Consider the following 26,772-nt stretch of genomic DNA (forward strand, 5'->3'; position numbering starts at 1 on the left):
AAGAGTGACGTTCCATGAGGAACTCTCGTGGAAGTTGCTCAATGTTGGATCTACACAGCCGCCTTGTCGTGGTGCTCATGCTGCCTGTTGCATTGGTGAGAGCAAGATGGTTATACATGGAGGAATCGGGTTGAATGGAGTTAGACTTGGGGATACTTGGGTTCTAGAACTTTCCGAGGATCTGAACTCGGGGACATGGCACATGTTGCTGTCTCATCCATCACCACCACCTCGGTCAGGACACTCTTTGACTTGCATAAGGAGAAACCAAGTGGTTCTGTTCGGAGGGAGAGGATTGGGATACGATGTGCTGGACGATGTCTGGCTCTTGGATGTTCAAGAACATTCCAACCAATGGATACAGATATTCTACGACTTCCACAACGTCCCCGCGAGTTCTTCACTGCCAAGGGTTGGTCACTCGGCAACGCTCATATTGGGAGGTTGGCTCCTGATTTACGGGGGAGAGGATTCGCACAGGCACATGAAAGACGATTTCTGGGCATTGGATGTAAACACCATCCCATCTGCCGGCCTGCAGCCGCCGGCAGTAAGCCTAGACGGGTCATCGGCCTGGAGAAGGCTGAAAAGAATCTCGTACGGGCCCAAGTGTCAGTCTTTCCACCGTGCTTGTGTTGATCGTTCAGGGCGGTACGTTTACGTGTTTGGTGGGATGGTTGATGGACTGATTCAGCCTGCATCATCATCATCATCATCTGGAATTAGGTTTGGGGGAGAGCTTTTCATGGTGGAACTAGTTCTTGGCCTCTAATGGAAGCTCTTCTTTTATGTAAAAACCATATGCAATCCCTCATGTCAACAAGGAAATGGATTCCATCACATCATGACCAATATTAGTGTACATACTCTACAAGGAAAATTATCAGACAGAAGACAAGATCAAAGCATGTATCTGTAACTTTGGTTCAGTTGTAGATGAGAAGACAGATTTAGGAGGAAGGAACAGAACACAATTGTCTGAAATTTTTTCCCCAACTTAAAATCCAAATACGTACATTATACGTACAGTTTTTTTTTTGTTTTTTTTGGGTAAAGTTTGGCCCAAGACGGATTCGAACTCAGGTCTACCCACTTTACCATTCTATCAACCACATAAAAACAAAAGTTCATTATACTTACACTTAGATGTGGCCATTTCACCCACATTTCAAAATTTTTGAACCGTATCAAATCGAAAATTTTGATTTTTTTTAAACGGTATCATTCAAAATCTCTAATAAATATAAAAATATAACCAAATTTCTCGAAATTAAACCAAACCGAATTTTATAAAATTTCTGAAAAATCGATTTTTTTTAAAGAAAACCTAATTTTTTTTAACAAAACCGAACCGTACCGAAACCAGAATCAAACCGAACCCGAAAAAATATACGATATTAACTTGATACAAATTTTAAAATACCGAATAAAGGTTATCAAATCCAAAAGGCCAACCTTGCGTGCAGTTGTGAAAAACACTAACTACCGCGGCAGTTATAAAGACAATTACAAACATAAAAACACAATTAAGGTTCTACAATACATTTAACGTATAAAGTGTGTGAGCATTTTAGGAGAGCATAATCGGAGGGAGAGAGAGAGAGAACAGACAAAGTCATTCTTTTTTTAATTGTCGCTACTAGGCAATTTTTTAACTGTAATTGTGTTGGTTTATCTGGTGAATGGTATTATTTTAACAAGAGAATATTTTACAAAATAGAATTTTCTTGATTTAATATTATTTTATTATATATGGATATTACTCTTATCTAATGTATCACAAAATCTATAAAAGTTTTTTAAAAAAAATCTGTCATTTAATAACACTAAATTTTTCACGATTTAAAAGGCAAAGGAATCTTAATAGAAAAACTTAATTCTATAAAAATATGGACTAAAAAAGGAAAAGAAAAAGAAAACAAATGCACTCAGACAGGAAAAAAAAACAAAAACAAAAACCCTAACGGGTCTTCATTTCCCCGTGAAGCTCCCCTCCGCCACGATTTCTGCTCCGGCGCCGGAGATCTTCAGTCGCCGGTAAGCTTTTTCTCTTCTTCTTCTTCTTCTTCTTCTTCTTCTTCTTCTTCTTCTTCCTCCTTCGAGGACTCCGGAGCTTCCAAAGGTCGTTACTCATTTCCGGCCTTATGACTCCGTCGGAGACCTCTGGGACGTATCGGCGGCAAAAAACCACCGTTTGAATATGCGTTTTCGTGAGAAAACTACGGTGCAAATCTATCTTTAAACATCATTATCGTATGTTTGCAAACGCCAATGCTGCGGTTGCGTTTAGTGCGTTGGTCGCGGTTCGAACAGTAGCTCCAAAGCAACTGGAAGTGGCAGAGTTTAACTGGAGTTTGCTTTTGGAACGTATTCTGTTTCGAAGCCGGCCATGGAAATTACGCACTAAGTAGCTCCGCCGCCGCAATCGTTTCCTGTTACTTCTCCGACGTCTTTACAACTGAAGTAGTTCGTTCATTTCACGGATTAGTTCAGGGTTTGTGTTCTGAGATTTTGCTTTGCAATTTAGGGTGTCGGATTTTGATTTCAGGGTTCGTGGTTCCTGTTGGGTCTTGATCTCATTTGCTTCAGGTGCAGGTTAGTCTCTCTGCAATGGCTCAGTGTGTAAGGTCAACGCTAAACCCTGCAAGAACACCACACTGTGTATCAGAAAACCCTGCAAAGAAGCCATCTTTTGCGTCAGTTTCGTTTCTTAAGGCGAAACCCAAGTTCACAAAGTACGCCAGATTGTGTTCATCAGTTATGTCTAGCCAGTGCAACGCCCAAAACCAGCAAGACCAGGGACAACAGTTGTCACTTGATGATCTGATCACGAGTACCAGAAAAGGAGAGGTTCTTGACACCATTAAAGACTCGCTTTCTAATTGTCTTTCTGATACAGATCTTCTTTCAACTGTTCCTGCTCTAAGATCAAAAATCAAGGGCAAGGTGAATGCTGTTTCTTTTCTAATGCATTCTTGTCAGAAACGATTAGCCTTTGCGAAATGATCTGATTATGGAACTGATATTGCAGGTCAGAGATATCTATGATGCTGGCGATTATCTGGTTCTGGTGACGACTGATCGGCAGAGTGCATTCGACAGGGTTCTTGCCTCAATTCCCTTCAAAGGCCAGGTTTGTATTTTCAGGTGTTTTGACTTGTAGATTCAGATTGGGTAGATTTGAAATTTTGAATACAACAGAAAATTTGTAGCTTTTTCTTCTCTCTCTTTAATGATGCATAGGTTTTGTTGGCCAAAATTCTTATTACTGTTCACTTTTCCTGCCTTCTTTTAAGGTTCTTAATGAGACCAGTTTGTGGTGGTTCAATAACACACAACACATAACTCCAAATGCAATTGTTTCATCTCCAGACAAAAATGTTGTCATAGCAAAGAAATGTTCAGTCTTCCCTGTTGAGTTTGTGGGTAAGTTTTGCTGTGTTTTCTGGATGCGCATTTACACATAAACCAAATCATTAATTTTGATTAAAGGAAATATCCTGTCTTAGATTATAACAACATTGTTTATGTAAGAAACTAGAGAGCCTGTGTTGAGTGTGATGCTGTTGGAAGGGTTTTATCTATCATGTTATTCTCTTCCATCTCCTTCTACTTGTTCACTCAGGGAATCAAGAATTTGTTTTCTATCTCCCATGAAATTTAGCTAGGTATTTAAAAGCATATGATAGATAATAGATTTGATCTTTACTAGCCATCGCGATACATTCTTCTCTAATCAGATAGTCTAAATGTAACATTATCTGTTTTAGAAATTACAAATAGTTCTCTTTGTCAGTGACAATTTGTCCTCTTATAGTTTTCCTTGTCAGATGCTTCCCATGTTGTTACTATCGGTTTAATTATACACTTCTCTTTTGTCTTTGTTATTTATAGTTAGAGGTTATGTGACTGGAAGTACCGATACATCACTATGGACGGTTTATAAGAATGGTGTTAGAAACTATTGCGGGAACGAACTCCCAGATGGTATAGTGTCTCTAGTTGCTTTATATTAGTGTTTTTTAATATGCATCTCAAAAACCACTACTTTATTGACTACTGAATTTTGCAGGATTAGTGAAAAACCAGAAGCTCTCAGCCAATATACTTACTCCAACGACTAAGGCTGAGGATCATGACGTTCCCATCTCTCCTAATGAGGTTTAACCAGCTATTACATGCTTGATTTCTTGGAAAAAATAAAGAAATAATAAATACTGTGCGAGGTTGCTTGGTTTAAGCCCAATATAATAAAATGAGCAACGTTGAGTTATATTGCTTTGCTAGCCCTATCTATCTGCTTAACTGTAAGACACAAAATTTACTTTCAATAGTTATTGCTTTAGTGTGTTCTTGACATTTCCGGTGAATTATCCTTGCAGATAGTTGAACAAGGATTGATGACTCAAGCTGAATTTGATGAAGCAAGTAGGAAAGCTTTGAGCTTGTTCGAGTTTGGGCAGGTGAGTCTCATTTCATCCGTATTTTAGGCTTGTAATGATCAAGAACATGAAAACTGACCACAAGATGATCAAATATCTTGATATATGAGGATTACTTCAATTCCAACACTTGTGCTTTATCAGAATGTTTGTAATACATAAACGAAACATGAGCTTATGTGGGCACAAGTTGAAGCTGCTTGATGAATTTAATGCTTTCAACGGTGTTTTTCCATGTCTTAAGTTTTAATCATTCCCATCCCTAGATTTCGAAACTAAGTTTTGTGATTTCTGTTCTACTGTGCACTTTCTTGCTTTGTTATTTGTAAATTGTAACCGGCCGAATTGGTTTGTGTTAGGCTTTTGGCCTCTTGTAATCATATTGGTGTTTCTCCTTTAACCTTCCTGTGTACTGTTCCAATCATTGACACTCCTAGATTGGTTTGTGTTAAGTTTTGTTGTTTCAACTGTGCTTTCTCGCTTTTGTGTTCAAAGTCTGATCACATTAGTTCCTTTCAAGCTTTTGGCATCTGTTTCTGTTAATCTGTTTGTAGAATAAGCCGTACTATTCTACTTAAACAAATATGTCACTTGATTGTAGTAGTTGTCTTTTTTTAATCGAACTTTCCACGATTTTGTTCTTCAGAACCAAATGCCCTTTGCGGTTGTAATGCTGGCTTTATGTTGACTATGTTTCTGATCATTTCTTTAAAAACTTTCAGCGGGTTGCCAGGGAGCATGGGCTAATACTGGTTGATACAAAATACGAATTTGGAAAAAATAGTGATGGCTCGATTTTACTGATCGATGAGGTTGGTTATTCTCCTTGTCCACCTGTCCTCTTTTGCTCTCTCTCTAACCGCACAGACAAACATGAAACTGTATATTCTTAATGCACGATCTTTCATAAAATTACTGACTGATACAATAATCTGCATGTCTATTGGAATATACTTTGGAATATACAGATCCATACACCAGATTCGAGCAGGTACTGGCTTGCGGGTTCTTATGAGGAACGGTTTGAGAAAGGTCTTGAGCCTGAAAATGTTGATAAGGTGAGTGGTTTCTCCTGTTTTTGTCATCATCTGGGTAGCCCGAGCCAATTTTCATCAGTTTTGGAACACTTCATTTATGATTTCTATTTTTTTTCCCAAACAACAGGAGTTCTTAAGATTGTGGTTTAGAGAAAACTGCAATCCATATGAAGATAAGGTACACTATACATCTCCATAACAATAAATTCTAGTCTTTCCAAGAAGATCTGAGAATCTTTTCTGAAACTGTTTATCTTGATATCTAATTTGTTAGGTCCTGCCTGATGCTCCAGCAGATCTCGTCACTGAATTAGCCTGGCGGTATGCCTTCCTTGTCCCGTGATGCATTTCCTTGTGAAAGTAGACTGGTTTCCTTAGTTTGTTGTCTCTCTTATCTTCTCGATAAATGCTCAGATTCCGGAATCTTATTTATGCCATTTTTACGCTCCTCCTCCTCCGAGGCATATTTACATTTAGGGAGAAAGAAGAAAGAGACCTTGAATAGGAGTTCAAACTTTCTTAGCTTTCATAAGTAATTGTGGATTTGAGAGCTAATGGAATAAACTGGCTACGATGGCAGGTACATTTTCTTGTACGAAACAATCACGGGATCGAGAATCGATATAGCCCCGGCCCAGGGACAATCTTTTTACCAAATGCATTTTATCGTCTCTTTATATAACTATGAGAACCATGTTCTGGTGACTTCTTAGTTTTGTTACCGCGGCATTCTACTGTTAAAAGTTTATCGATTTGTCGCCTCAACGCAGGAACCAGTACACGATCGGATGTCCCGAAATGTGAGGCTGGCGATTTCGTCTCTCGGGTGACTTTTTTGATCTTTGATCACTTTAAGACAAGACAACATAGTTTCATCTCATGATGGTTTTCTTACGTTAGACTTTCTTCAAGAAAATTCCTGGTCGTGAGATGTTTCTAGCCGGCATTTCAGGTTTGATAGATTCGGTTCGGTGGTCGAACCGATTCCATATTATATGATACTTGGTTCAATAAAAGCAAAATGTAATGGTTTAGTTCACATAAAGCTGTAAAACTTGAATCCGAAAATTTGAAATAATAATTATCTTATCTTTGATTGTTGTGGTTAGAATGTTTAGGAATTATTCCTCTCATTTTCTTTCTTCCATCTCTTTCTGTTATTGTTTTGCTTTGTTGTGTGTAATATATACATGTACAGAGTCAGAGAGTCATATATGTCACAAGAACCCCTGAATCTGCCCGTTCTTTGTTTTCTCCCCTATGACTTTCTTCTTCTTTCATATGAACCCCTAAAGTTTAAATTTTTATATATTTAGCCCCGAACCTTGTTTTCTCTTGCGAAACTGGCTGCGTTTCAGATTCAATCCATTTTGAAGCAGTTTTCACTTTTCAATGTTCTTCTGGCGTGAGCCATGATGAGTTACCGATGGTTTTTACCTCTTTGGATTGTGCACAAATGGGCCATTTTTAACCCCTTTAGCATCCTTAAAAACAGACAGACAAAGAGGGTATTAAATTTTGCATTGGTTGATTATTATTATTATTATTATTAACGACAAGAATCCAACCACAGTTACCGATGGAGTTAGTAAAATATTCATAAAAGAGTGGAATCGAACTCATGATCTCTTAGATAACTAACTGGCAAAATTTCGGTGAACAGTGAAAAACTATTCATCTTTTCACAAGCAGAGGGTTGCACCAAAGACTTCAAAGTTCCTTCCTTTTAAGCCATTTAACCTTACCTCTCTACAGTTTCATCTGATACTGAAAACAGAGAGGTTCATAAACCAAAAGAAACGCTGGAAATTACACGCATTTTACACGTAAAACTATGGCGAAGAAATGCAGTATTCTCCAGAACCAGGCAGGCCAGGTTAAAACGGTGCGGTACAGAGATGGTAAAACCGAAGAGATTGCATGGGAAAGAAAAAGATGACAAGAAAAACCTACTTCAGAGTCTCGGGTACTTTATCCTTCTGAGAATCCATGTCTTAAACGAGGTTAGTGGTAGTAATCCTATTGCAGATGATGTTCCGCATTTGTAATCCTACTGTCTCTCCACCCTTCTTTCTTGTTGCGGTTAAAAAACGCTTTACATATAGACGATTCTTCTTCTACTTTCTGCTTATCGGTCCCTACTTTTCTGCAACCACATACGTAAAAACAGAACATCTTTAAGCCGAGCTTTGTGTTTGTTACAAATCTTCCATGGCAGAAATTGCTTACCTTTCATGCATTTCTCTTTCTCAGACTCGGGCTGGCGGGTTTCACTGGAGGTTTTGGAAGAAAACAAAGAAGCTATTAGGAAGAATGTTTCTCCACGCTTTGTCTTTTGCCTTGAGCAATGATAACAAAGCACATATAAAAAAATGGGTGCTGCCTATTTTGATAAACACGAACACTAAAAGCCTCGAAATTGAGCACGACCGAAATCTTTTATCTTGAAATAAATCATACCTTTTGTTCATGTCACAGGCTTCGCCATCATAGCCAGATTCTCGGCTCCTGTTATCAGCAGTGTCATTCTGATAGGCTCTGTTTGCTTCTGAGTCAGGATCTCTGTCTCTTGTGTCATTATTGCCTGCTAGGAGGAAATGGGGAAGAAAAAGGTCAATAAAATCCATGGAAAGAGCTTAAATGTGTGAATTCCACCCACAGGCTGTTATAATAATAACCTTTGATGATTTCTTCATTGATGCTTTCTGATCGAAGGGGAATGTTTTGATTGACATGAGAAGGATAAAGAAGAGGAGAGCCAACAGAAAGACTATGCTGGTGACGGTACATGGACTCATTCTCCAAGTTGGGCAGCTGCAGATTCACAAACCTTCTCCTTTGGAGTTCAATGGCATGTTGCAAATCAGCTTGCTCGGCTTCTCTTCTCAGCTTCTCCTGCCTGTTAGAAAACATCCTTGGTCCTGGTGGCAAAAACCAGAAAAGAAACAACAAAATGAATCTCTTATTTGCTCCAAGATTGTGCTTTGATGGATGGGAAATATCCACAGAGGCCGCCTGCCCAGAAGAAAGAAATCCAAACTAACCCAAGTGACAGTCGGATAGATCTGTGGAATCAATCCCTGAAGGGCTTGAACAAGGAGAAAAGTTTCGTCTCTCCATCTGCTGCTGCCTTCTGCTGTCGGTAGACCAAACTGCCATAAGAAGCAGACAAAAGGCCAAAACAGAGCGCGCGAGTGGCATAGGATAACGTACCTCTCGAGGATTTTTCCTTTCTCCTTGTATGGTTTAACAAGAACACGTGAGTCACAGATGAAATGAGGATTCCCTCTAGCCAATATCGTTCTCACTGTTTCAGCATGGACGAAAGTGACAAACCCAAACATCCGTTTTTGCTGGAATGGAATTCTCACATCTTGAACTGGCCCAAATTTGCTAAAGAAACAAGAAACATGACAATGTTGACAATCTCATGGATATATAACCAGTCTGATCAAGATCAAAAGAGGCAATTGTTGAGTAGATTATATCTGCCTACAATATAGGAGCAAACCCTTCTGGAGCAGACAAGCTGCAAGTTCGTTTGGGAGAACAGGCTCCATCTACTTAAGAGCGAAAAATGCAAAGGAATATATTGCTTTGTAATGGCTCTGTCATCCTCGGAGAATTCATAGATAACTGCCACATCCATACATACGGATTGTCTCAAGAGTAGTTTACCTGAAATAACTGGAGACGTCTTCATCTGTGAAGGAGCTGTCAGCGGGGAATGTCAAATATATCTGTCTAGCGACTGAATTAAACTTATCCCCCACAAAATCTCCCCTTTCATGCCTGCCCGGACTACCATACCAGGGACCCTCTTCGCCAATTTGTCCTGGCTGTTGTCTGCAATAACAAACATCATCAACAGTTGAACAACACCTCAACAAGGAAGATTGAGCTCAAATCGTTTTTTCAATACAAGAAGGTCATGCATTCCTGTGCATACATGAAACGTATTAACAGCGTCAGATGCAAAGATATACCATAGAAAATGGAAATAAAAGAAAGAAAAGAAAACAAGATGGCAACAAGGCCCTCAAAAGCCATCGTCTAAAATCCGGACTCTTCCCACCTAAATGAACACCACAAGTATGCCTCCAAAAGATTACCTGAAGAGAACTCAAACAACAAACTCAGAGAAAGCAACAGTGGACATCACAGAAATCTTAAAAGGTTGTCAAAAGATGATACAGACTAGAAATCACGACTGCTGAAAAGCATAAAAAAGCAGGCTTTTCCAGAATCCCCTCGCTACTACCCTGAAGCCCTAGCATTGAAACCCTTACCCAAAGCTCTTCAGTAAAAAGAGCCACACAATTTTCGTAGAATCAAGATCTCTACTAGCCAAACGTAGGCGCAAGACAACATCATTGGCACGTAGTAAGGGAAGGTATGTACAAGAAACAACAAAAAAGGGTCTAATTTCCAGTTATACATATGAGCATTTCGCGGATGCAAGCGGAAATCGAGGCCCTTGTCATGCGGCAATGGCGAAACTCCGACCGACATGAACTGAGCAGCCGCCATCCGCTGCTGATGAGCGACCTTCATTTTCATCATCTCCTCCTGTTGCCGATTAATATAACCCATCTTACTCGGCGACCCGTAACAACCACGCCCATCGAAATTGTCGCAGTAACCGGAGGGCGAGAACCTATAATCGTAGCCAACACCAGAATCCTCGGACCCGAGACAAGCATCACTGGCTGAGAAACTCCTTCTATGAAAATGGGAATCGTCATTGCTGTCAGAGGACCCAAAAGGATCCGCAACTTCGTCATTCTTCGCGGAGGAATCGTTGAGGAATGACAAACAGTCGCTGAGTTGTTGCTCATCGAGGAAATCGCCGCTTCTGCTCGCATCACCGACATCATCGGCGACCGAAGACGAACCGGGCAGCGACGAAACGTTGTGAAACGGACTCGAGCTCGGTGGAGCGTTCAATGGCGGCGGCGTAGACGGGGTATCCGACGAAAGACCCAAGTGGGTTTTGGCTTTCTGACAGACCGACTGCAACAGAGTGACTGGTCCAAAAGCCAAACGCACCAAATCTTCCTTACCCAAGTCCTGCAACAACAGGTACCCAATGATCTTCGAAGCGTTTTCTGGTTCTAGTGGTCTGATCTTGGCAAAGAGCAAGGAAATGATATCACTGGAATCCATGGCCAAAGTTCTAACTTTTCAAAACGACGAACAAGAAGAACAAGAAGAAGAAGAAGAAGAAGAAGAAGAAGAAGAACGGAGACAGGGACCCTTTTCGAGAGTAGTGGGTACTTGGCGTTTTCTCTTCCGCGTTGAGAATCGAGATGTTTTGATGGATTTTTTTTCATTTCATTTTCAGATTTTGCCTCGTAAAAACAGCACCTTTTCTTTGTTTTAGGGTTTTTGAAGTTCATGGGGAGCGGGATTAGAGCGACTGAGAGGGAAATTATTGTATACTGCCCCTAGATAGAAACTAATTATTGTTTTTTTGGATTTTGTAGATTTAACAAAGATTTTGTTAGCTAAAAACTACATCATCAACTTTTCATGGATAAAGCGGCTTTCATCTTTTTTGCCTTATATATTTTGAAACATTAAGATCTTGAATGGTTAGAAATTTTGGAGTTTTTAAAATCTCAAAATTTTAAAAAAAATATTACCATTTAAATTTTTAGGAAATTATTTTTAAAAAAACTTGAAAAACTATTTTTTTGGTAAAAAAAATCAATGAAAAACTAAAAACTACGATTTCGAATGAGTATGGTTTTTATTTTGAATTTTTGGTTTTATTATTTTTTAATTTTTGATTTTTGGTTTTTGCATTTTATAATATTTGTAAAAAAAAGTTAAGAAGAATTTCCATTTGTGCGACATGGAATATTTGCTTATTTCTTGTGAGAATAAAATAAAAAAAAATTCATTCCACATGGATTGTCAACTCTCTTCTGTTTGACTAACTGTAGGAGATAGGGAGACAATATCAAACCGGTTCTGGAGGTTATCTCAAACCGCGTTTTGAATTGCAAACTCATAGTTGTATCTATAGTCCATTTATTCCGGTTTTCATTTGGGTTTGGTTCAGTTATATTCAGGATCAGATTATTTCGGTTTAAAGAAAATTATAACCATTTAATTTTTATATATTTTGCTACTTTTAGTCTATTTGATTCGGGTTCGATTTGTTTTGTTTTGTTATAGAAAAATCATAATCATTCGATTTTTTATGGATTTGATTCAATTATAATTATGAATTATTTGATTCGGTTTGGTTAATTGACAATTAATTTAACCTAATTCAAGGTTTATCTCGGTGAGAAAATGCAGTGCATGCATTTTTTTTATATAAATAGAGTGCATGCATTTTATAAGCAGAGTAAAGAAGAAGAAGAGAAGAATCACTATGTCATTGTGAATATTCATGTCTCTAGAAATACATCTTACTCGAAAATAAACTAAGAATTGATATTATTTTTTTAGGTTTTAAGCAAATACTTTCCCTTGTGTTTTATTACTTTAATTATAAAAAAAAGTGCCTTTTTTCTGTGATATTTTGGTTATTTTTTTTTTGAAAAAATATCTATAAAAAGAAAGGCCCAATAGGAAAAGCAGCCCAAGCCCACAAACGTTAAGTATCCGCCCGCACTCATAAGCACGCGCCTTTGTTTCTCATACTCTTTAACAAAAAAAATAAAATCCACAGTCGGCCATTGTCGAGAGAGGAGAGATTCATCGGTGTCGACGGTTATGGCGAACACAGAGCCTGAAGCGGTGGATTTCGAGCCGGAGGAGGATGACCTGATGGATGAGGACGGTGCCGGTGACGCCGCAGATGCCTCCCCACGCGCCGGACATCCGAGGCTGAGATCTGCCATCTCCGGCGTCGACGGAGATTCTGCGCAGAAGAAAACCAAAGGCCGTGGCTTTCGAGAGGGTCCTGACTCCGATCGCCAACGCCGTCTCTCTTCTCGTGATTTCGATTCTCTCGGTTCCGACGGCGGTCCTGGACCGCAACGATGTAATTCACTTCCCCTCTCTCTCTCTCCCTCTCTCCCTCTCTCCCTACATGTTTGCGATGTGTTTGTAGTTGCATTTCTTCGATTATTTGTGTCTTTGTTGGCTTTGTTTTTAGTAATTGTTTTTAGGGTTTCTAGATGAGCCCTCGTAAATTTGTTAACTGTGATATAAGTTCGCTAGACTTGCGTGGAAATCTTTCGAGCCTTTTGTAGAAGCTCATAAATTGAAACCCCAATTGTGAGGTGTGCATTATTAGGGCTAAATTGAACTGTGGTTTGAGTGGGAGTGTAGGTGTGCTGAATATAAGAACATCTAAAGTCTGCAGCAACCAAGGATAGAAATTTGAAATTATTCCATTTTCTTGGACTTGGAATATGATTGGGTTTTATTTTGGCGGTAAACATTATGTATGCGGTTTTGGATCAGTTGTAACGTCTGCGTTATGTGTGATGGAGGAAATTATGTGCAGCCATTGAAGGGTGGATTATTCTGGCCACTGGGGTGCACGAGGAGGCACAGGAGGATGATTTATTGAATGCTTTTGGTGAGTTTGGGGAGATAAAGAATCTGCATCTGAATCTCGACCGCCGTACCGGGTTTGTCAAGGTTGGGAAGTTTCCTCCTTGTTCCTAATCATATTTCGTGTTTGAGCTTTGTCGATTTCTTCAAATTTAATATGCAGTAGCTATACAGCTAAAACTACTCGTATTGATGTTACTCTATATGTTGGGGTCGGAGGCGTAGTCTTTTCTGAAGTGCAAACTGTTGTGTCTTCGATTTTATGTGCTTGTGTATATAAATGTATCGTTCAATACAATGAAATGGAGAGCGAAAATTGGAAATCTGTTCAATACAATGAAATGGAAAAGATACAAGTTCGGTTTTTGATTTGAGATTTCTTTAGACTTTGTCCTTAGCTTTTCTTTGGTAAACTTGTTGTGGGGGTTGTATTAAGTTTGCCTGAGCACTCTCTTGTCTTTTCAAGGGCTATGCGTTGATAGAATATGAGAAGTTTGAAGAAGCACAGAAAGCTATTTCAGAAATGAATGGTGCCGAGCTTCTCACGCAGACGGTCAACGTGGACTGGGCCTTCAGCAATGGACCCAGTGTTGGATCGTACAGGAGAAAGAACATGAGGTTCGCATCTTTGTCTATCCTTTCTCACCTTTTTGTCTTTACGAGTGAACTAGATTTATCGGTTAGTAATGATCTCGCATTCAGAGTTTCTGGCTGAATCCTTAAGATGTGATTTATGTTCAAACCACGGTATTTCTGGTGGATGGTTGCACATGTAGGCGTTCATAAGCTTCACTCTCATAATCATATGCATTTCAAAGTTATCTTAAGGTAGAGTTGAATTATCGGCTAGTTTCGTTCTGGATTTTGATTTTTTGATGATGGGTCTGATTGAGTTTAGTGATTGAAAACCCACAAGGTCATTAAGGGTACAAAAACAGGGTTTAGCCCAAGAAAATGCATTCAAGCTTATATGGGTGTGGCATGTGAGCGGATATTACAATTAATGGAATAAATCAATTACATCATCCCATGGCATGGCATGTAAAGAAACCATCAATTTCAAGATTTGGTTTTCCTTTAATTGTGTTCTTCATGATCTTGACCCTTGCTTAAGTTCTTCCTTCAGATCTGGAAGGACACAGCGCTCGAGGAGTCCAAGAAGACGATACTAATAAAATCCCTTTTCACTCTTCTGTACGGTGTAAGTTGTGATTTTAGTGAAGGGAGTCTTGACTCACTTTTCATGGCATGTGGCTGAGTCCGATGCTTGTTTGTTTGTCTCTCTACACATTTTGTGTTCAACGGTCTTGGGATTTGCTCTGTGTGGTTGTTTTTTTTTTTATAATCTCTTCGTTTCATTGTCTCAGAAGTAATTTTTGTGGGATTTTTTCTTGAACATTGTATTGTATGATTTAAAAAAAAATACGGTAACGTAGCACAATGTGAAGTAAATAAATTATGTCATATAACTTTAGTCTATGTACACTAATTAGGAACATATCTCAATATTACCGTATCATAATACGTTTTATTATACCGTAATACTTTGATTTAGCTAATCCTAATTGAATAAATTCAACTTTTTGAAATATATTCTAACTTGGTGCAATAATTTTCTTTTTTCATTTTTCTCCAGAAATGTTCTAAAAGTATTGTAAGGTGTGTTTGTTTCGATTAAGTTTGGTTTGATCTTGTGTTCAAGTTTTTCTTCTTTTAATAAAATTATATTTTTTTTTTATTAGGATCGGTTCATTTTGGTTCCTTTTTTTCCTCATGAAAATATATATTTTTAAAGAAATTTTCATTTTTATACTTAATTCGGTCTGGATGATATTTGATTCGGTTTTGAATAATCAAACCGATATGTGTACCCCATCATGTATCTATATGTGATAAACCCTAAAATTGTTTAAAAAAAATAACTCAACTGGTAAATATAGAATAAAACTCGAGTCTTCCTGTGGAGAGGGTATTCATATGGATTTTTTTCAATTTTTTAGAATGTTATAACAGATAATCTAATGTTGTAAGTGTGGATAATATAGTTTATTATTGAAATTTATTATAATGTTTATCATTATTCAGAGTTTTGATAGGAGTCTTTGAATAAAAAATCATAAGGTAAAAAAAATTTCTAGACATGCAAAATTAATGTTCCCGTTAAAGAGTACTATATCATGTTGAGTTATTTTAGTCTAAATTAGATAATTATATATTCATGGATTTTCCATTTGTTTTTTTTTAAGAGATAAAAAGATCCTGTTGGGTTTTACTATAAGGTGATGCACTGAAATTGCATGAGTTGTTTGTAAGAATCATCGTCCTCTGTTTTTTTTTTTTTCATGAAGGCAGTGACAAAATTATTAATATTTCATAAATAAAAAAATTATTAATAAAAGCAATATTTTATTACCATATTTTTGGGGCAAGAAACGTATAATTATATTACGAACCCAAAAAAGATGAAAAATACAATCATAGCCGAACATGATGACTGATGAGGCACGCCAAATTCATGACCAATGACAATAACAGCTTCCATTTAAAAAAAAAAATCGTCAAAACCATTATACAATATATATATATATATAAATAAATATGTAATGTATTAACACCTGATCGAGGCAACTACATTTTTGCAGAATGTTAGTTTGAATTATTGATCTTGATTATTCGATTACGTTGATACAAAGAATTGCCAAAAAAAAAAACACTTTGTTAAAGGTCCTAATAACATTATTATCCAGGAATTCATTTTATATGATATAATAAAAGTGTATATGAATAAGTTAATAAAAAAAGTGTATATGAATATGAAATATAATATAATATAATATATTTAGGTGGAGTCCATTTATCACCGATTATTGTAACAAAAAAAAAAAACATGAAAGGAAATGGTATTTAAGATCTGTAAAATATATATTTCGTTCTGAATTCAAATATCAAATTCGGAAAAGAAACGTATATTTCAAATCAAATCGTTGATTGCAGATTTTCAAATTAGTATGAATTTTGAATCAAGATATTCGTTTCCAAAGCTTGTAACTGACGTTATAGTAAGCTTTTTCTTTTTTCGAATCATCACCGATCCTCTGCAAATTTCCAAAATGTGGGTTACAAATATGATAAAATTTAATAATAGTAACCAGCAATTCGTACATACTAGGGCTTTCAGATGTGTGTGTGTGAGCTTTTGTGTAGACATATTTTTTCTTTTAAATTATAAAAAAAAAATTATTTGGAATCACAAGACGCAACATTTGAAAATTGAAAACTTGAAATTTAAAATAACCAAACTAAAATCGCTTTAAAATTCGTTCTGTTTCAAACAATAAAATTAAAATTCATTTTTCTCTATTTAAAGTATATTTGCAACGTAGACAATACATAGACATAAATATAATATAAGGTTTCTGTTTCACTCTCTCTCTCTATATATATACACATATATATACATATACACACACACCATAATTGGTATTAAATGGTGAGGCCGAAGATGTATGGCATTCAGCATAACCATATGGTTGCCAACTACCACATCGCATTCAATTTTAAAACACCCACAAAATGCATTTAATTGTTATTTCAATTTTTACACCTGCAAACCTCTTTACCTCTTTATTATTTGTTAAAATACTGATCTTTGATCGTTTTTTAATTTTAAAATAATAATTTTCTTTTATTTTCTTCATAGATCTCTCTCTTTCCTTTTTTTGCTCTCTCCTATTTTTCTTGAATTGTATTTTCTTTCTACTATCATTCTAAAAACCTAAAAAACCCAAATCTAATCCCCAAAATAGAAATCCTAAACACAAATTATAGAGAAATAAAATTATAAATTTCTTCAAGAAATAATAAAAGATGAAACACACTTTATATTTTAAAATATATAGGTAAAGAAAATGTGTGCTAAAAATTCTAGTTAAAGAACATTGTTATTGATAATTTTTTATTTTATTTTATTTAAACAATATCATCCATCCTTATTGTAGCGAAAAAAAGAAAAACTAGAAACATCTGCCAATAATTTTAAAGGAATAAACATGTAGACATATATAAGTGTAACATGGGAGTCTAAAGAAATCTATAAGCACACATATATATATATATATATGACATTAAAGCAGCTCATTAAATGGGTTTAGTTGTTTGGTGATTGGTGCCATCGTCCAACAAAAAAAAAAGGGGATGAAGACAAATATCGTTATTACATCTATCTTTTCTTAACCCCCTCTTCCTCTCAAGAATACAATTTGTAATATTCTTCGTCTTCTGCATATGGAGATAGAGGGCACGTGCAGCAGCAGTAGTGGCAGCAGTACTCGTCGCCGGCCTCCTCCGCCACCGCCGCCGCCGGGGTCCGGCGGAGGAGCATATTTGGTGTGGGAAGATTTGTCGGTGGTTATACCAAACTTCGGCGGAGGTCCGACCCGGAAATTGCTTCAAGGGCTCAACGGGTACGCCGAACCGGGTCGGATCATGGCCATCATGGGTCCTTCCGGATCCGGCAAGTCCACCCTTCTAGATTCTCTCGCAGGTAATATAAATAGAGTTCAATTAGTTTACATGTGTAAGATCCCGATTATAGCAATAAAATCAATACTCTTTTAACGGAATTTTTAAACATTTATGTATTGTTATCATAGATTTTTTTTTTATTTCATCATTTTAGAAATCGACATGTTGGATAATTTTTCGGTTTGTATAGAAACTTTTATTTTTTTCAAACATAATTTAAAGTTCACAAAAAATGAGTATGTGAAAGTGTTGTTATCCTTTGTAGTTAAAAACATATGGTTAATTTTTGTTACAAATAAAAGAGTAATTTATTAATTTCGATAATTATTTTTTTATAAGTTTGGATCTTTTATTTCATGCTGGAATGTGTATATCAATTTTGGTTGCTGTTAGATCATATTCAAGCTTTCATACAATACACGAGAATATTGGAATATATAATTTTTTTACAAATATATTTATATTAAAAGAAAAGGTTAGTCGTAATTATTAATGTAAATTTATTGAGTCATATCTTTGTTTTTCACTAAAATAATCTTCAGAATTGGCCACCGTTTTTTACCTATGTTTATCTTTTTATGATAATAGTATCTGATCGATACAACATTGTGTCTAGTTAATAAGTTCATGCTCTGCAATAATGAAAATGGTTTACTTGATTTATATTTATAATTAGATATTTTAATATAATTTAATAAAAAATCAAATTAAATAATATAGGTAGGAAATTCCTGATATTTACATTCGTCGGTGCCGACGAATCGAGACAAGATATTAAATGATTTAAGTTTCCTCATAAATGCAAAATTAATTTATGGGCAGTCAATTTCATTTTTTTACATGGATTAATTTTTGTAATTTCTCTCACGAATATAAATAAATAAATAAATAAGGTGTGTTAGTAGTGTTTTTATTTTAGCGCATTTATATATTGTGACTTGTCAGTTAAACGATGTTCATTAAGTGACATAAAAAAGTCAAACCTCATGGTGTACCAAAAGTCAAATCTCCTTAAACCAAAGCTTGTTGGATATTTGGTGTTTATATCTATTTTAGTTTTTTAATATTTAAATTCGTTTTATTTGATTTTAAAAAAAATAAATTCATTTTATTTAGATTTTTTCAATTTATTAAAAAATATATATTTCTAAAAAATTCATTAGACTACTTTCATTGTTTATCGAATAATCTTCTATTGGAATATAGCCCTATATTATTCGCTTATTCATATCTCTAAAGATGGTACAATATAAAAAATGTTTTTTTATTTGATAATTGGTTTCATCAACATATTATAATAATATTTGAAGTATGGTTTAAGATTTTAATGAAATGAAATCTTCATACAGGTAGACTCGCAAGAAATGTCATCATGACCGGAAACCTTCTTCTAAACGGAAAGAAAGCAAGGTTAAACTACGGTCTCGTCGTAAGTATTTTTTGATATTGGGTTTAGGGTTTAGGGTATATATAGAGACGCACATATATATACGACCATCTGTATGTGATGTTATCTGAGGTTCTTGTAGGCTTATGTAACCCAAGAGGACATTTTGTTGGGGACATTGACAGTGAGAGAGACAATACGATACTCAGCTCATCTGAGACTCCCGAACACGATGAGCAAAGAGGAAGTGAATGATGTCGTGGAAGGAACGATCATGGAGTTAGGTCTTCAAGATTGTTCCGACAGAGTTGTCGGAAACTGGCACGCCAGAGGACTCAGCGGCGGCGAGAAGAAACGTCTCAGCGTCGCCCTCGAGATCCTCACCAGGCCTCAGATCCTGTTTCTCGACGAACCCACGAGCGGTCTGGACAGCGCTTCCGCCTTTTTCGTGATCCAGACGCTTAGGAACATCGCCCGGGATGGCAGAACCGTAGTTTCTTCCATTCATCAGCCGAGCAGCGAGGTTTTCGCCCTCTTTGACGACCTTTTCTTGCTCTCCGGAGGTGAAACTGTTTACTTTGGTGAAGCCAAATCTGCTATCGAGGTACCGCTTGTCGGATCATTCTTGCCTTGTTTCAGGAATCGGTTGCAGTCTCGTTACGTTTTCTCGTTATCCTCTGTGGCTGCAGTTCTTCGCTGAAGCAGGATTTCCTTGCCCGAGGAAGAGGAATCCTTCTGATCATTTTCTTCGATGCATAAATTCCGACTTTGACGCTGTTGCAGCTACACTCCGAGGATCTCAGAGACTTCGGGTGAGTGAGTTTTTGTTAGTTTTTTTCTTATAAAACAAACACAACAACACGTACAAATACACTAATCAATACACTCACATATGACCCACACAAATACATTATCACACCCTTGTCTTTGGCGTATTCCTCTCAGAGAGATTCTCTCTCCCTCTCCTTTGAACACACAAACAAAGACAACATATGATTGCAGTTAACACACCAATCTGCAATACATTTTTTTACAACGTTAAGGTTGCTCTTATAGAGCAAGTAACTGACAGAAAAACTGCCTCTACAACTCCTCCATAACCGTTTGGTAACTTCTCGTTTGAATCTTGTGTCAATTACCAACACTCCTCCTTGACTCAAGTGTTAAACATTCAACATGTCTTCTTCATCTTCTCAATCATTCTCCTGTATGATCCAATATTGGGTCCATCATTGAAGACCGAGTCAACACGATGACACCACCATCTTCACGAGCGGCGCCAGTTTTTTTTTTGAATATGCTCCTCCTCTGGTTGCACCTCACCCATATCACGAACTTCCTTCTTCGTCTGAATCCAACGATGTGCTCTCTTCATTCTCTCTTAAGACTTCTTTCTTAGATTCCAACACATGAAGAATAGATCTGCAACTCGTTGCTCCTCTTACAAATCCAAGCTTTCAACACTTGAATCACTTGAAAATGTACTTCGAACAACACAAAACAAAAAAGTTACAGATTTCTATCAATTTTCACAAACCCTCTTTCTCGACTACAAATCATATACCGAAAGTGAATCGTTCTTCGACCCATACTCCTACAAATCCCAAAAAGATCTCAAAACGCTCTGATACCATGACACATCGACCCATATCGATCGATCTTACCGGAAACTCAGCTGCAATCCACCGAAATCTCCATGCTCAAACCTCACTGTTAACCACGGAATGCCACTCTTTGACGAAATTCAAATGGAGAAACTTGAAAAAACATCGATCTTTTCCCATCTTCTGCGCTTATTTTACACTCAAAACGTCACTGTTTACTGCAGGATGTTCCGTCTTCATCAGATCCTTTGATGAATCTGGCAACATCCGAGATCAAAGCGAGGCTTGTCGAGAACTATCGCCGCTCCAAGTACTTAAAGGCTGCAAAATCTAGGATTCGGGAATTATCCAACATAGTAAGTAAAGTTATATTCTCGTCGGAAAAATAAAAAAGAAATTTCCTCGAGTTCTTCGGGATTTAAAACATTCACACCTTGTAGGAAGGGCATGAGATGGAATGCAAGAAGGGAAGCGAAGCAAGCTGGTTGAAGCAGCTCAGGACATTGACAAAACGATCGTTTGTAAATATGTGTCGAGATGTCGGGTACTACTGGGCAAGGATCGTGATCTATATCGTTGTATCTATCTGTGTTGGGACCATATTCTTCGACGTGGGACACAGTTACACTTCCATCCTGGCGAGAGTTTCTTGCGGCGGATTCATCACGGGTTTCATGACATTCATGTCCATCGGAGGCTTCCCTTCCTTCATCGAGGAAATGAAGGTTCTTGATGACAATTTCCGAAGCGTATTTGATTCCTTATTACACCGTTGCTTTCGTCTCCTTTCGTTGATTATATTTCGTTTTCCGCAGGTTTTCTACAAGGAGAGGTTGAATGGATACTATGGAGTTGCAGTGTATATCCTTTCGAATTACATCTCATCGTTCCCGTTCTTGGTCACGATTTCGCTCATCACGGGAAGCATCACCTACAAGATGGTGAAGTTCCGGCCAGGGTTTTCTCACTATGCTTTCTTCTGCCTCAACATCTTCTTCTCTGTATCGGTGATCGAAAGCCTCATGATGGTCGTGGCTTCTCTTGTTCCAAACTTCTTGATGGGTCTCATCACAGGAGCCGGCATCATTGTAAGACCTTTTCTGATTCAGATCCGAACATATGCTTTTGTTGGCTTGAAGATGATATATATGTGTGTGCGTGTGTGTGCTGTATGTTGTGTTTCCAAGGGAATCATCATGATGACATCCGGATTTTTCCGTCTTCTCCCCGATCTACCCAAGCCCTTTTGGCGTTACCCGATTTCGTTCATGGGTTACGGCTCTTGGGCCATTCAGGTACTCTCTCTTACATGTTCTTGAGAAGAAAGTATGCATATATATATATATCACCGTTTTGTGCAGCGTTTTCGACCGGTATGGTCCCGGGGTAGAGGCCGCCTCCACCGTTGTCGGCAAGCTTATCGTTTCAAGAACATGAAGCCTAGAGATTCTTGGTTTGTTTCATTACTGATTCATCAAAGAATGGATATGGATTGCAGGGGGCGTACAAGAACGACTTTCTGGGGCTGGAATTCGAGTCTCTTCTGCCGGGGGATCCGAAGATGACGGGAGAGGAGGTGATACAGAAGATATTCGGGGTGAAGGTGACGCACTCCAAGTGGTGGGACTTGTCGGCGATAGTTCTGATACTCGTGTGCTATCGTATCCTCTTCTTCGCGGTACTGAAGCTGAAGGAGAGCGCAATGCCGGTTTTCAAGGCGTTGCAAGCGAAGAGAACGATGAAGATACTGGACAAGAGACCGTCCTTGAAGAACATAGCTTCCTTGTCCTCCATGTCTTCGAGGAGACACCATCCTCTTCACTCTCTCTCCTCTCAAGAAGGCCTCACCTCTCCAATCCCTTCTTAGTTCTGTTCTTGCTTTGGTTCGTAACGCATATTTGATCATCATTCCTCCTATTGCTCTCCTCAAGTTTCATCACAACTTGACCGCATATATTTTCATTGTATTTTACAATAATAAAAATAATACTCAAAAGGGTTTTTCCATAACTAATTGTTGCTTACACACATGAGAGATGATATATATATATATATATATGTATATATATAACTATTGTTTGTAAGATTCTCTCTACAATAAACTGGAGAAACTCTCCCTATACGTGTGTACTTTTTGCATTATAAATTCGAATAAAAATATATACAGATAAACCCCAAAAAAACTTTCAAGTTTGCTAATTATACAAAAAAAACTTTTCACTTAAAATTCATCATAAAAAAACCATCAACTATTAATTTTGAATAAAAAAATCATTAACTATACAAATTATTTAAAAACAATATTTTACTTTAAATTTAAAATATTTTAAATTATACAATATTTTATAGCAAATTAATTTATCATAAATATTGATGTTTATAAATATTTATACAAATTTTAAATATTAAAATATAATAAATTTAAATAAATATTATATTTTTATGATTTTTAGAATTATATAATTTATATATTTTTTTATTCAAATTTTATAGATTTCTATAATAAATTTTAAACAAAATATTGTTTGAGTAATGTAAATAGATGATTAATTTTTTATTAAATTAATATTTGATGAATTTTTTATAACAAATTTAAAGTAAAAGATTGTGTTTAAATAATTTATATAGTTAATTGTTTTTTTGTTCAAAATTAATAGTTGATGGTTTCTTATGATGAATTTTAAGTATTTTTTTTTGTGTAATTAGCAAACTTGAAGGTTTTTTTTTTGTGTTTGTCCCAAATGTATATTATTGGAAATATGTTATTTATTCAGGAATTATATATAATATAGAAACGAAGTAAGAAAATAGAAAACACTAGTTACTTAATATAATAAAAATTTAAAAAATTAAACCAAATGAAAATATAAAGTTTTGTAATATAAATTCATTATAATTTCTAACATGATAATGTTTATGATTTTTCGATCTTAATATTTATGGGAACTCTACCACACTTCAAACACTAGAAATGCTTTAATTTCTTCAAAATTTGGCATATGATTAATCTCGTAAAAAAACGATTTATCCCATAAAATAACATGGTTGTGCTTTAATGTTAATTTTGCCCTAATCTTGTAGGAGAAACTTGTCTTTTGAAACAAATAGGGATGGATTTGCCGTCGATAAACGATATTACACGTACTAACCCACGAGAATTAAGAAGGAAAAAGAGTTGAACCTCTCCAAGATCATTATCTGTCTGGGTCAATTTGTAGATAGGGGTGGGGGTTTCGGTACAATTCTTTAGAACCAAACCGAAATACTCAATATTATTTACGAATCAAACCGTTCAAAATTTCTAAATGGTATTCTTTTTTTAAAACCAATCGAATTTTAAATAAACCCCAAAAAACAATTTTTTAAGAAAATATTTTTTTTCCTTAATAAAAACTGAAATCGACTAGCTATGGCACCCCGTAATCCAATATTATATAACCTTAGATTCTTTCCTTATTTAATACCAAGGATAAATATATTGAAAGAAAAAATCGTTGCAAATCTACTTTGAAATCATTTTTGTAGGCTCCTTCCAAATAGTCTTTTTTTTACTCTCATTCGATTAATCTTTTGATCTCTTAATCAAAGTGTTTAAATTTAAAACTTATAACCCATTTTAATAAAAATGTCATTTTACATATTTTTATAAGAGTTTGAGAAATGTAGCGCATCAAGTAAAAAATATTAAAAGTAGGGTATTTTTGACATATTGTCAGTCACAACGCATGAATCGAACCAAATTAAAAACCAAATCGGTTATGATATTTTAAACTCAGATTAACCAAATTTAAATCGACAAATCTGTAGGGTTAAGGGCAGTCGGTTCTCACGTGAGGGAGCGTTTGTACAGCTAATCGAACCGTGCCATGTAAACATACATTTCTTCAAGCCACTCATCAGCAAAATATAAAGAAAAAATATCTTTCAAAATGTAATATTAAAAAAAAAAAAGAACTGACATATTTTTTACAAAACCAACAAAATAAAAAAAAATACTGACACTAGAGATTCTAAACCAAATCTCCGGCATCTACCCACCACATAATTCAACTGCACGCGTAATGCCACTCAATCTTGTGTTGTCGCGTCAACCGACCTCTTGCAAGTTTGGAGATGCCTTTGGTTCCAAGAAAAAAAAATCTTTTTTTTTTTGTAACCCGATATCTTGAACCGAAGTTCAAAGTACTCTCGGACTCAGGAGTAAGTCATGTGATTGAAATTATTCTCTTCTCCCCAACTTGAAGTTCAAACTCGAAGCGAGACAAACGTTTTACTTTCTGTTTCGCCGGTTGAACTATTCAAATTGGATGAAAAAACTTTATCTTCGCCACTCCGTTTTATCTCCTTCCTTCCATTGATTCTTTTGTTCTTGCCGTTATCATGGCTTCGTATGCTTGGGCGGGGCACACTCTCCGCAATCCATGTTTCTTCTACCACTTCAACTTTTAGCGAGATTTATGTATTTATAAGAACTATATCAACATCAGTTTAATCCCAAATTTATTTGGAGTATGTCGAATGAATTCTTTATTTCCACTCTTTTCAGATTTGAGTTAACTATTTAAAAATTTACAACCGTCATTTCTAATGACTCGTTTCCAAGTAATTATAGGTCTATCCCACCCAATCTTTCTCTTCAACCTAATTATTATATTCTCTCCGGTTTTTGACCGACGCATCTTAAACGCTCGTCTTGTAATTTTCCTTATATATATACCAGTTACTACTATTTTTTCTCAAATAATCTCGTTACTTAACTATATCTATAATATAAATGGAAAAAGGTATAATTTCCTACAGTAGCTAGCTACCACAAAATGTATGTGCATGGATTTGCAAGAACTTTCTAAAGGAAAATTTTGGACTAAGTTGCATTTTATAAAGTATATGGTGAACGTATTAGTAATGGCACAACATGAATATGTATGGAAAGCGATTTGTAGGATAATTATTGGAATCACGGTGAATTAGAATTTTCTTACTTTCAATTTACAGTAATTCATTATACTTCAAAATGTAAAAAAAAAAAACTTTAATAACATGCAAAATCAACTACTATTCTATCACCATAGGAACATATCAAACGAACGAAAGAATTAGAACCAGGGGAGTTTTATACAGAATTTAATTCCTAATATAGAACAATATTGACCCTTTGAATGACGGCGATGAGAGAGATTAAAGAATCATTGAACTTTTTATTATTCAATATAAAATATTATAATATTTATAAAAAAAAATAGAATCACAAAATATTTTATTTAACCAATATAAATATCTAAAATATATAAATAAAATTAAATCTAAATATTTAGTAATATTATATAATTTTTTCGAATCTTAATATATAGATAGATTACAATTAAATAAACGAATCAAATTTTTTTGGGATTTTCTCTTAAACTAAATCTAAACATCTGATTTGTTTATTCAACTTTTCGATACAAATAAATAAATAAATCAAATAGAAAACATAATTCTCAAACCATAAACCATATAATATGTATATGTAAACTCAACTCTTATCATAATTCCCAAAATAAAACAAATTGTGGATTTAGGAATACGGGGCGGGGTTAGGCATGATAAGATATGATCTTCTTTTTTTTTAACAAATCGTACAAAAATGAATTCTGGTTGTAAGAGATGTGATGCGTGTGAGTGCTAGAAGCACGAGGCCTCATTAATAATGGGTTATATGTGCGCACAAAGGTGTCGTGGGGGAAATGAATGAATCATGGAGTATATATATTGAGTGGTCCAATTCAATTCCAGTATCAAAGTGTAGGATCTTTGTATGTATTTTTGTGGTCCACTATTGCATATAACCATTCCAAATTTTATTTCTCTAAATTTCATGAATCATCATAAGATATGGCGTTTTTGGTTTGGAAATGATAACGCTATAGATAAAGCACCAGCCTTTTTTTTTTCCGGTGGTCAAGGCATGGACCGCCAAAAATATAATCGGTTGATTAAAAAAAAATTGATGCAAGTAGGTAAATTTTGGGGGATTTCGGCATTGGAAATATCGTTTCATTTTATATGGGTTTCTGAGTTTTTGTTCATATTTCGTTTTTTTAAAAATATTCATTTTGTAAAAAAAATCAATTTTGTTTGGTTTCTTCGATCGTTTTCATACTTTGTTTTTACAGTTTTACTCAAAAGTTTTCGATGCTACAAAATTTATATACATTCGATTTTTATATTAGTTCTGGTTATGTTTATTGAGTTCTAATAAATTTGATTTTACATAAACG

The 26,772-nt window shown here is 35.9% G+C and overlaps 5 protein-coding genes across 9 annotated transcripts in view; 4 read left to right on the forward strand and 1 right to left on the reverse strand.

Moving 5' to 3' along the window:
• The window catches only part of LOC104816869 (F-box/kelch-repeat protein At1g51550-like), a 2,642-nt gene extending 1,790 nt beyond the window's left edge, over positions 1–852 (forward strand). Inside the window, exon 3 of the mRNA XM_010545868.2 lies at positions 1–852. Within this exon, the coding sequence (XP_010544170.1) occupies positions 1–772 (772 nt within the window). The 3' untranslated portion in view covers positions 773–852.
• A 1,057-nt stretch (positions 853–1,909) lies between these two features.
• On the forward strand, positions 1,910–6,573 carry LOC104816870 (phosphoribosylaminoimidazole-succinocarboxamide synthase, chloroplastic). Of its 3 annotated transcripts, none has more exons than XM_010545872.2 (13): positions 1,910–2,037; positions 2,549–2,946; positions 3,032–3,133; positions 3,297–3,426; positions 3,895–3,987; positions 4,073–4,161; positions 4,383–4,463; positions 5,165–5,254; positions 5,411–5,500; positions 5,607–5,657; positions 5,754–5,800; positions 6,060–6,117; positions 6,250–6,573. In XM_010545872.2, exons 2-13 carry the CDS (start codon positions 2,611–2,613, stop codon positions 6,307–6,309), a joined length of 1,227 nt encoding a protein of 408 aa, XP_010544174.1. In that variant the 5' UTR covers positions 1,910–2,037; positions 2,549–2,610; the 3' UTR covers positions 6,310–6,573. The 3 variants fall into 3 exon arrangements, with proteins under 3 accessions (XP_010544174.1, XP_010544173.1, XP_010544172.1); XM_010545871.2 differs by having other exon boundaries at positions 2,596–2,946; XM_010545870.1 differs by having other exon boundaries at positions 1,911–2,037; positions 2,590–2,946.
• Positions 6,574–7,241: 668 nt separating this feature from the next.
• On the reverse strand, positions 7,242–10,880 carry LOC104816871 (zinc finger CCCH domain-containing protein 55-like). 2 transcript variants are annotated; one of them, XM_010545873.1, is made up of 8 exons: positions 9,918–10,880; positions 9,158–9,325; positions 8,693–8,872; positions 8,524–8,615; positions 8,158–8,400; positions 7,940–8,063; positions 7,709–7,752; positions 7,242–7,625 (listed from the first exon to the last, which is right to left on the reverse strand). In XM_010545873.1, exons 1-8 carry the CDS (start codon positions 10,643–10,645, stop codon positions 7,618–7,620), a joined length of 1,587 nt encoding a protein of 528 aa, XP_010544175.1. In that variant the 5' UTR covers positions 10,646–10,880; the 3' UTR covers positions 7,242–7,617. The 2 variants fall into 2 exon arrangements, with proteins under 2 accessions (XP_010544175.1, XP_010544176.1); XM_010545874.2 differs by having other exon boundaries at positions 8,524–8,612; positions 9,918–10,879.
• Positions 10,881–12,127: 1,247 nt separating this feature from the next.
• LOC104816872 (RNA-binding protein 8A-B) lies at positions 12,128–14,438 on the forward strand. 2 transcript variants are annotated; one of them, XM_010545875.1, is made up of 4 exons: positions 12,128–12,479; positions 12,948–13,084; positions 13,464–13,615; positions 14,112–14,438. In XM_010545875.1, the coding sequence occupies exons 1-4, from the start codon at positions 12,209–12,211 to the stop codon at positions 14,167–14,169; spliced, it is 618 nt and encodes a 205-aa protein (XP_010544177.1). In that variant the 5' UTR covers positions 12,128–12,208; the 3' UTR covers positions 14,170–14,438. The 2 variants fall into 2 exon arrangements, with proteins under 2 accessions (XP_010544177.1, XP_010544178.1); XM_010545876.2 differs by having other exon boundaries at positions 14,124–14,438.
• A 2,740-nt stretch (positions 14,439–17,178) lies between these two features.
• On the forward strand, positions 17,179–22,536 carry LOC104816873 (ABC transporter G family member 12). Its single transcript, XM_010545877.2, has 9 exons — positions 17,179–17,540; positions 18,871–18,950; positions 19,051–19,512; positions 19,598–19,720; positions 20,737–20,868; positions 20,953–21,237; positions 21,328–21,600; positions 21,700–21,807; positions 22,011–22,536. Exons 1-9 carry the CDS (start codon positions 17,282–17,284, stop codon positions 22,377–22,379), a joined length of 2,091 nt encoding a protein of 696 aa, XP_010544179.1. The 5' UTR covers positions 17,179–17,281; the 3' UTR covers positions 22,380–22,536.
• Positions 22,537–26,772: the final 4,236 nt, after the last annotated feature.

Source organism: Tarenaya hassleriana, unplaced genomic scaffold, assembly GCF_000463585.1.
Source record: "Tarenaya hassleriana unplaced genomic scaffold, ASM46358v1 Cleome26, whole genome shotgun sequence".
In the NCBI taxonomy this organism is placed as follows: domain Eukaryota; kingdom Viridiplantae; phylum Streptophyta; class Magnoliopsida; order Brassicales; family Cleomaceae; genus Tarenaya; species Tarenaya hassleriana.

Bases quoted from the DNA above. Each gene is read 5' to 3' on its own strand.
- LOC104816871 (XM_010545873.1), bottom strand. From the start codon at position 10,645: ATGGATTCCAGTGATATCATTTCCTTGCTCTTTGCCAAGATCAGACCA. The intron at 8,401-8,523 runs GTTAGTTTGGAT...TTTTGCCACCAG, and splicing joins TCTATCCGACTGTCACTTGG to GACCAAGGATGTTTTCTAAC. The intron at 8,064-8,157 runs GTTATTATTATA...TCCTCCTAGCAG, and splicing joins CAATGAAGAAATCATCAAAG to GCAATAATGACACAAGAGAC.
- LOC104816873 (XM_010545877.2), top strand. From the start codon at position 17,282: ATGGAGATAGAGGGCACGTGCAGCAGCAGTAGTGGCAGCAGTACTCGT. The intron at 17,541-18,870 runs GTAATATAAATA...ATCTTCATACAG, and splicing joins CCTTCTAGATTCTCTCGCAG to GTAGACTCGCAAGAAATGTC. The intron at 20,869-20,952 runs GTAAGTAAAGTT...CACACCTTGTAG, and splicing joins TTCGGGAATTATCCAACATA to GAAGGGCATGAGATGGAATG.
- LOC104816870 (XM_010545872.2), top strand. From the start codon at position 2,611: ATGGCTCAGTGTGTAAGGTCAACGCTAAACCCTGCAAGAACACCACAC. The intron at 3,427-3,894 runs GTAAGTTTTGCT...TGTTATTTATAG, and splicing joins CTTCCCTGTTGAGTTTGTGG to TTAGAGGTTATGTGACTGGA. The intron at 5,501-5,606 runs GTGAGTGGTTTC...CCCAAACAACAG, and splicing joins AGCCTGAAAATGTTGATAAG to GAGTTCTTAAGATTGTGGTT.
- LOC104816872 (XM_010545875.1), top strand. From the start codon at position 12,209: ATGGCGAACACAGAGCCTGAAGCGGTGGATTTCGAGCCGGAGGAGGAT. The intron at 13,085-13,463 runs GTTGGGAAGTTT...TGTCTTTTCAAG, and splicing joins GCCGTACCGGGTTTGTCAAG to GGCTATGCGTTGATAGAATA. The intron at 13,616-14,111 runs GTTCGCATCTTT...CCCTTGCTTAAG, and splicing joins TACAGGAGAAAGAACATGAG to TTCTTCCTTCAGATCTGGAA.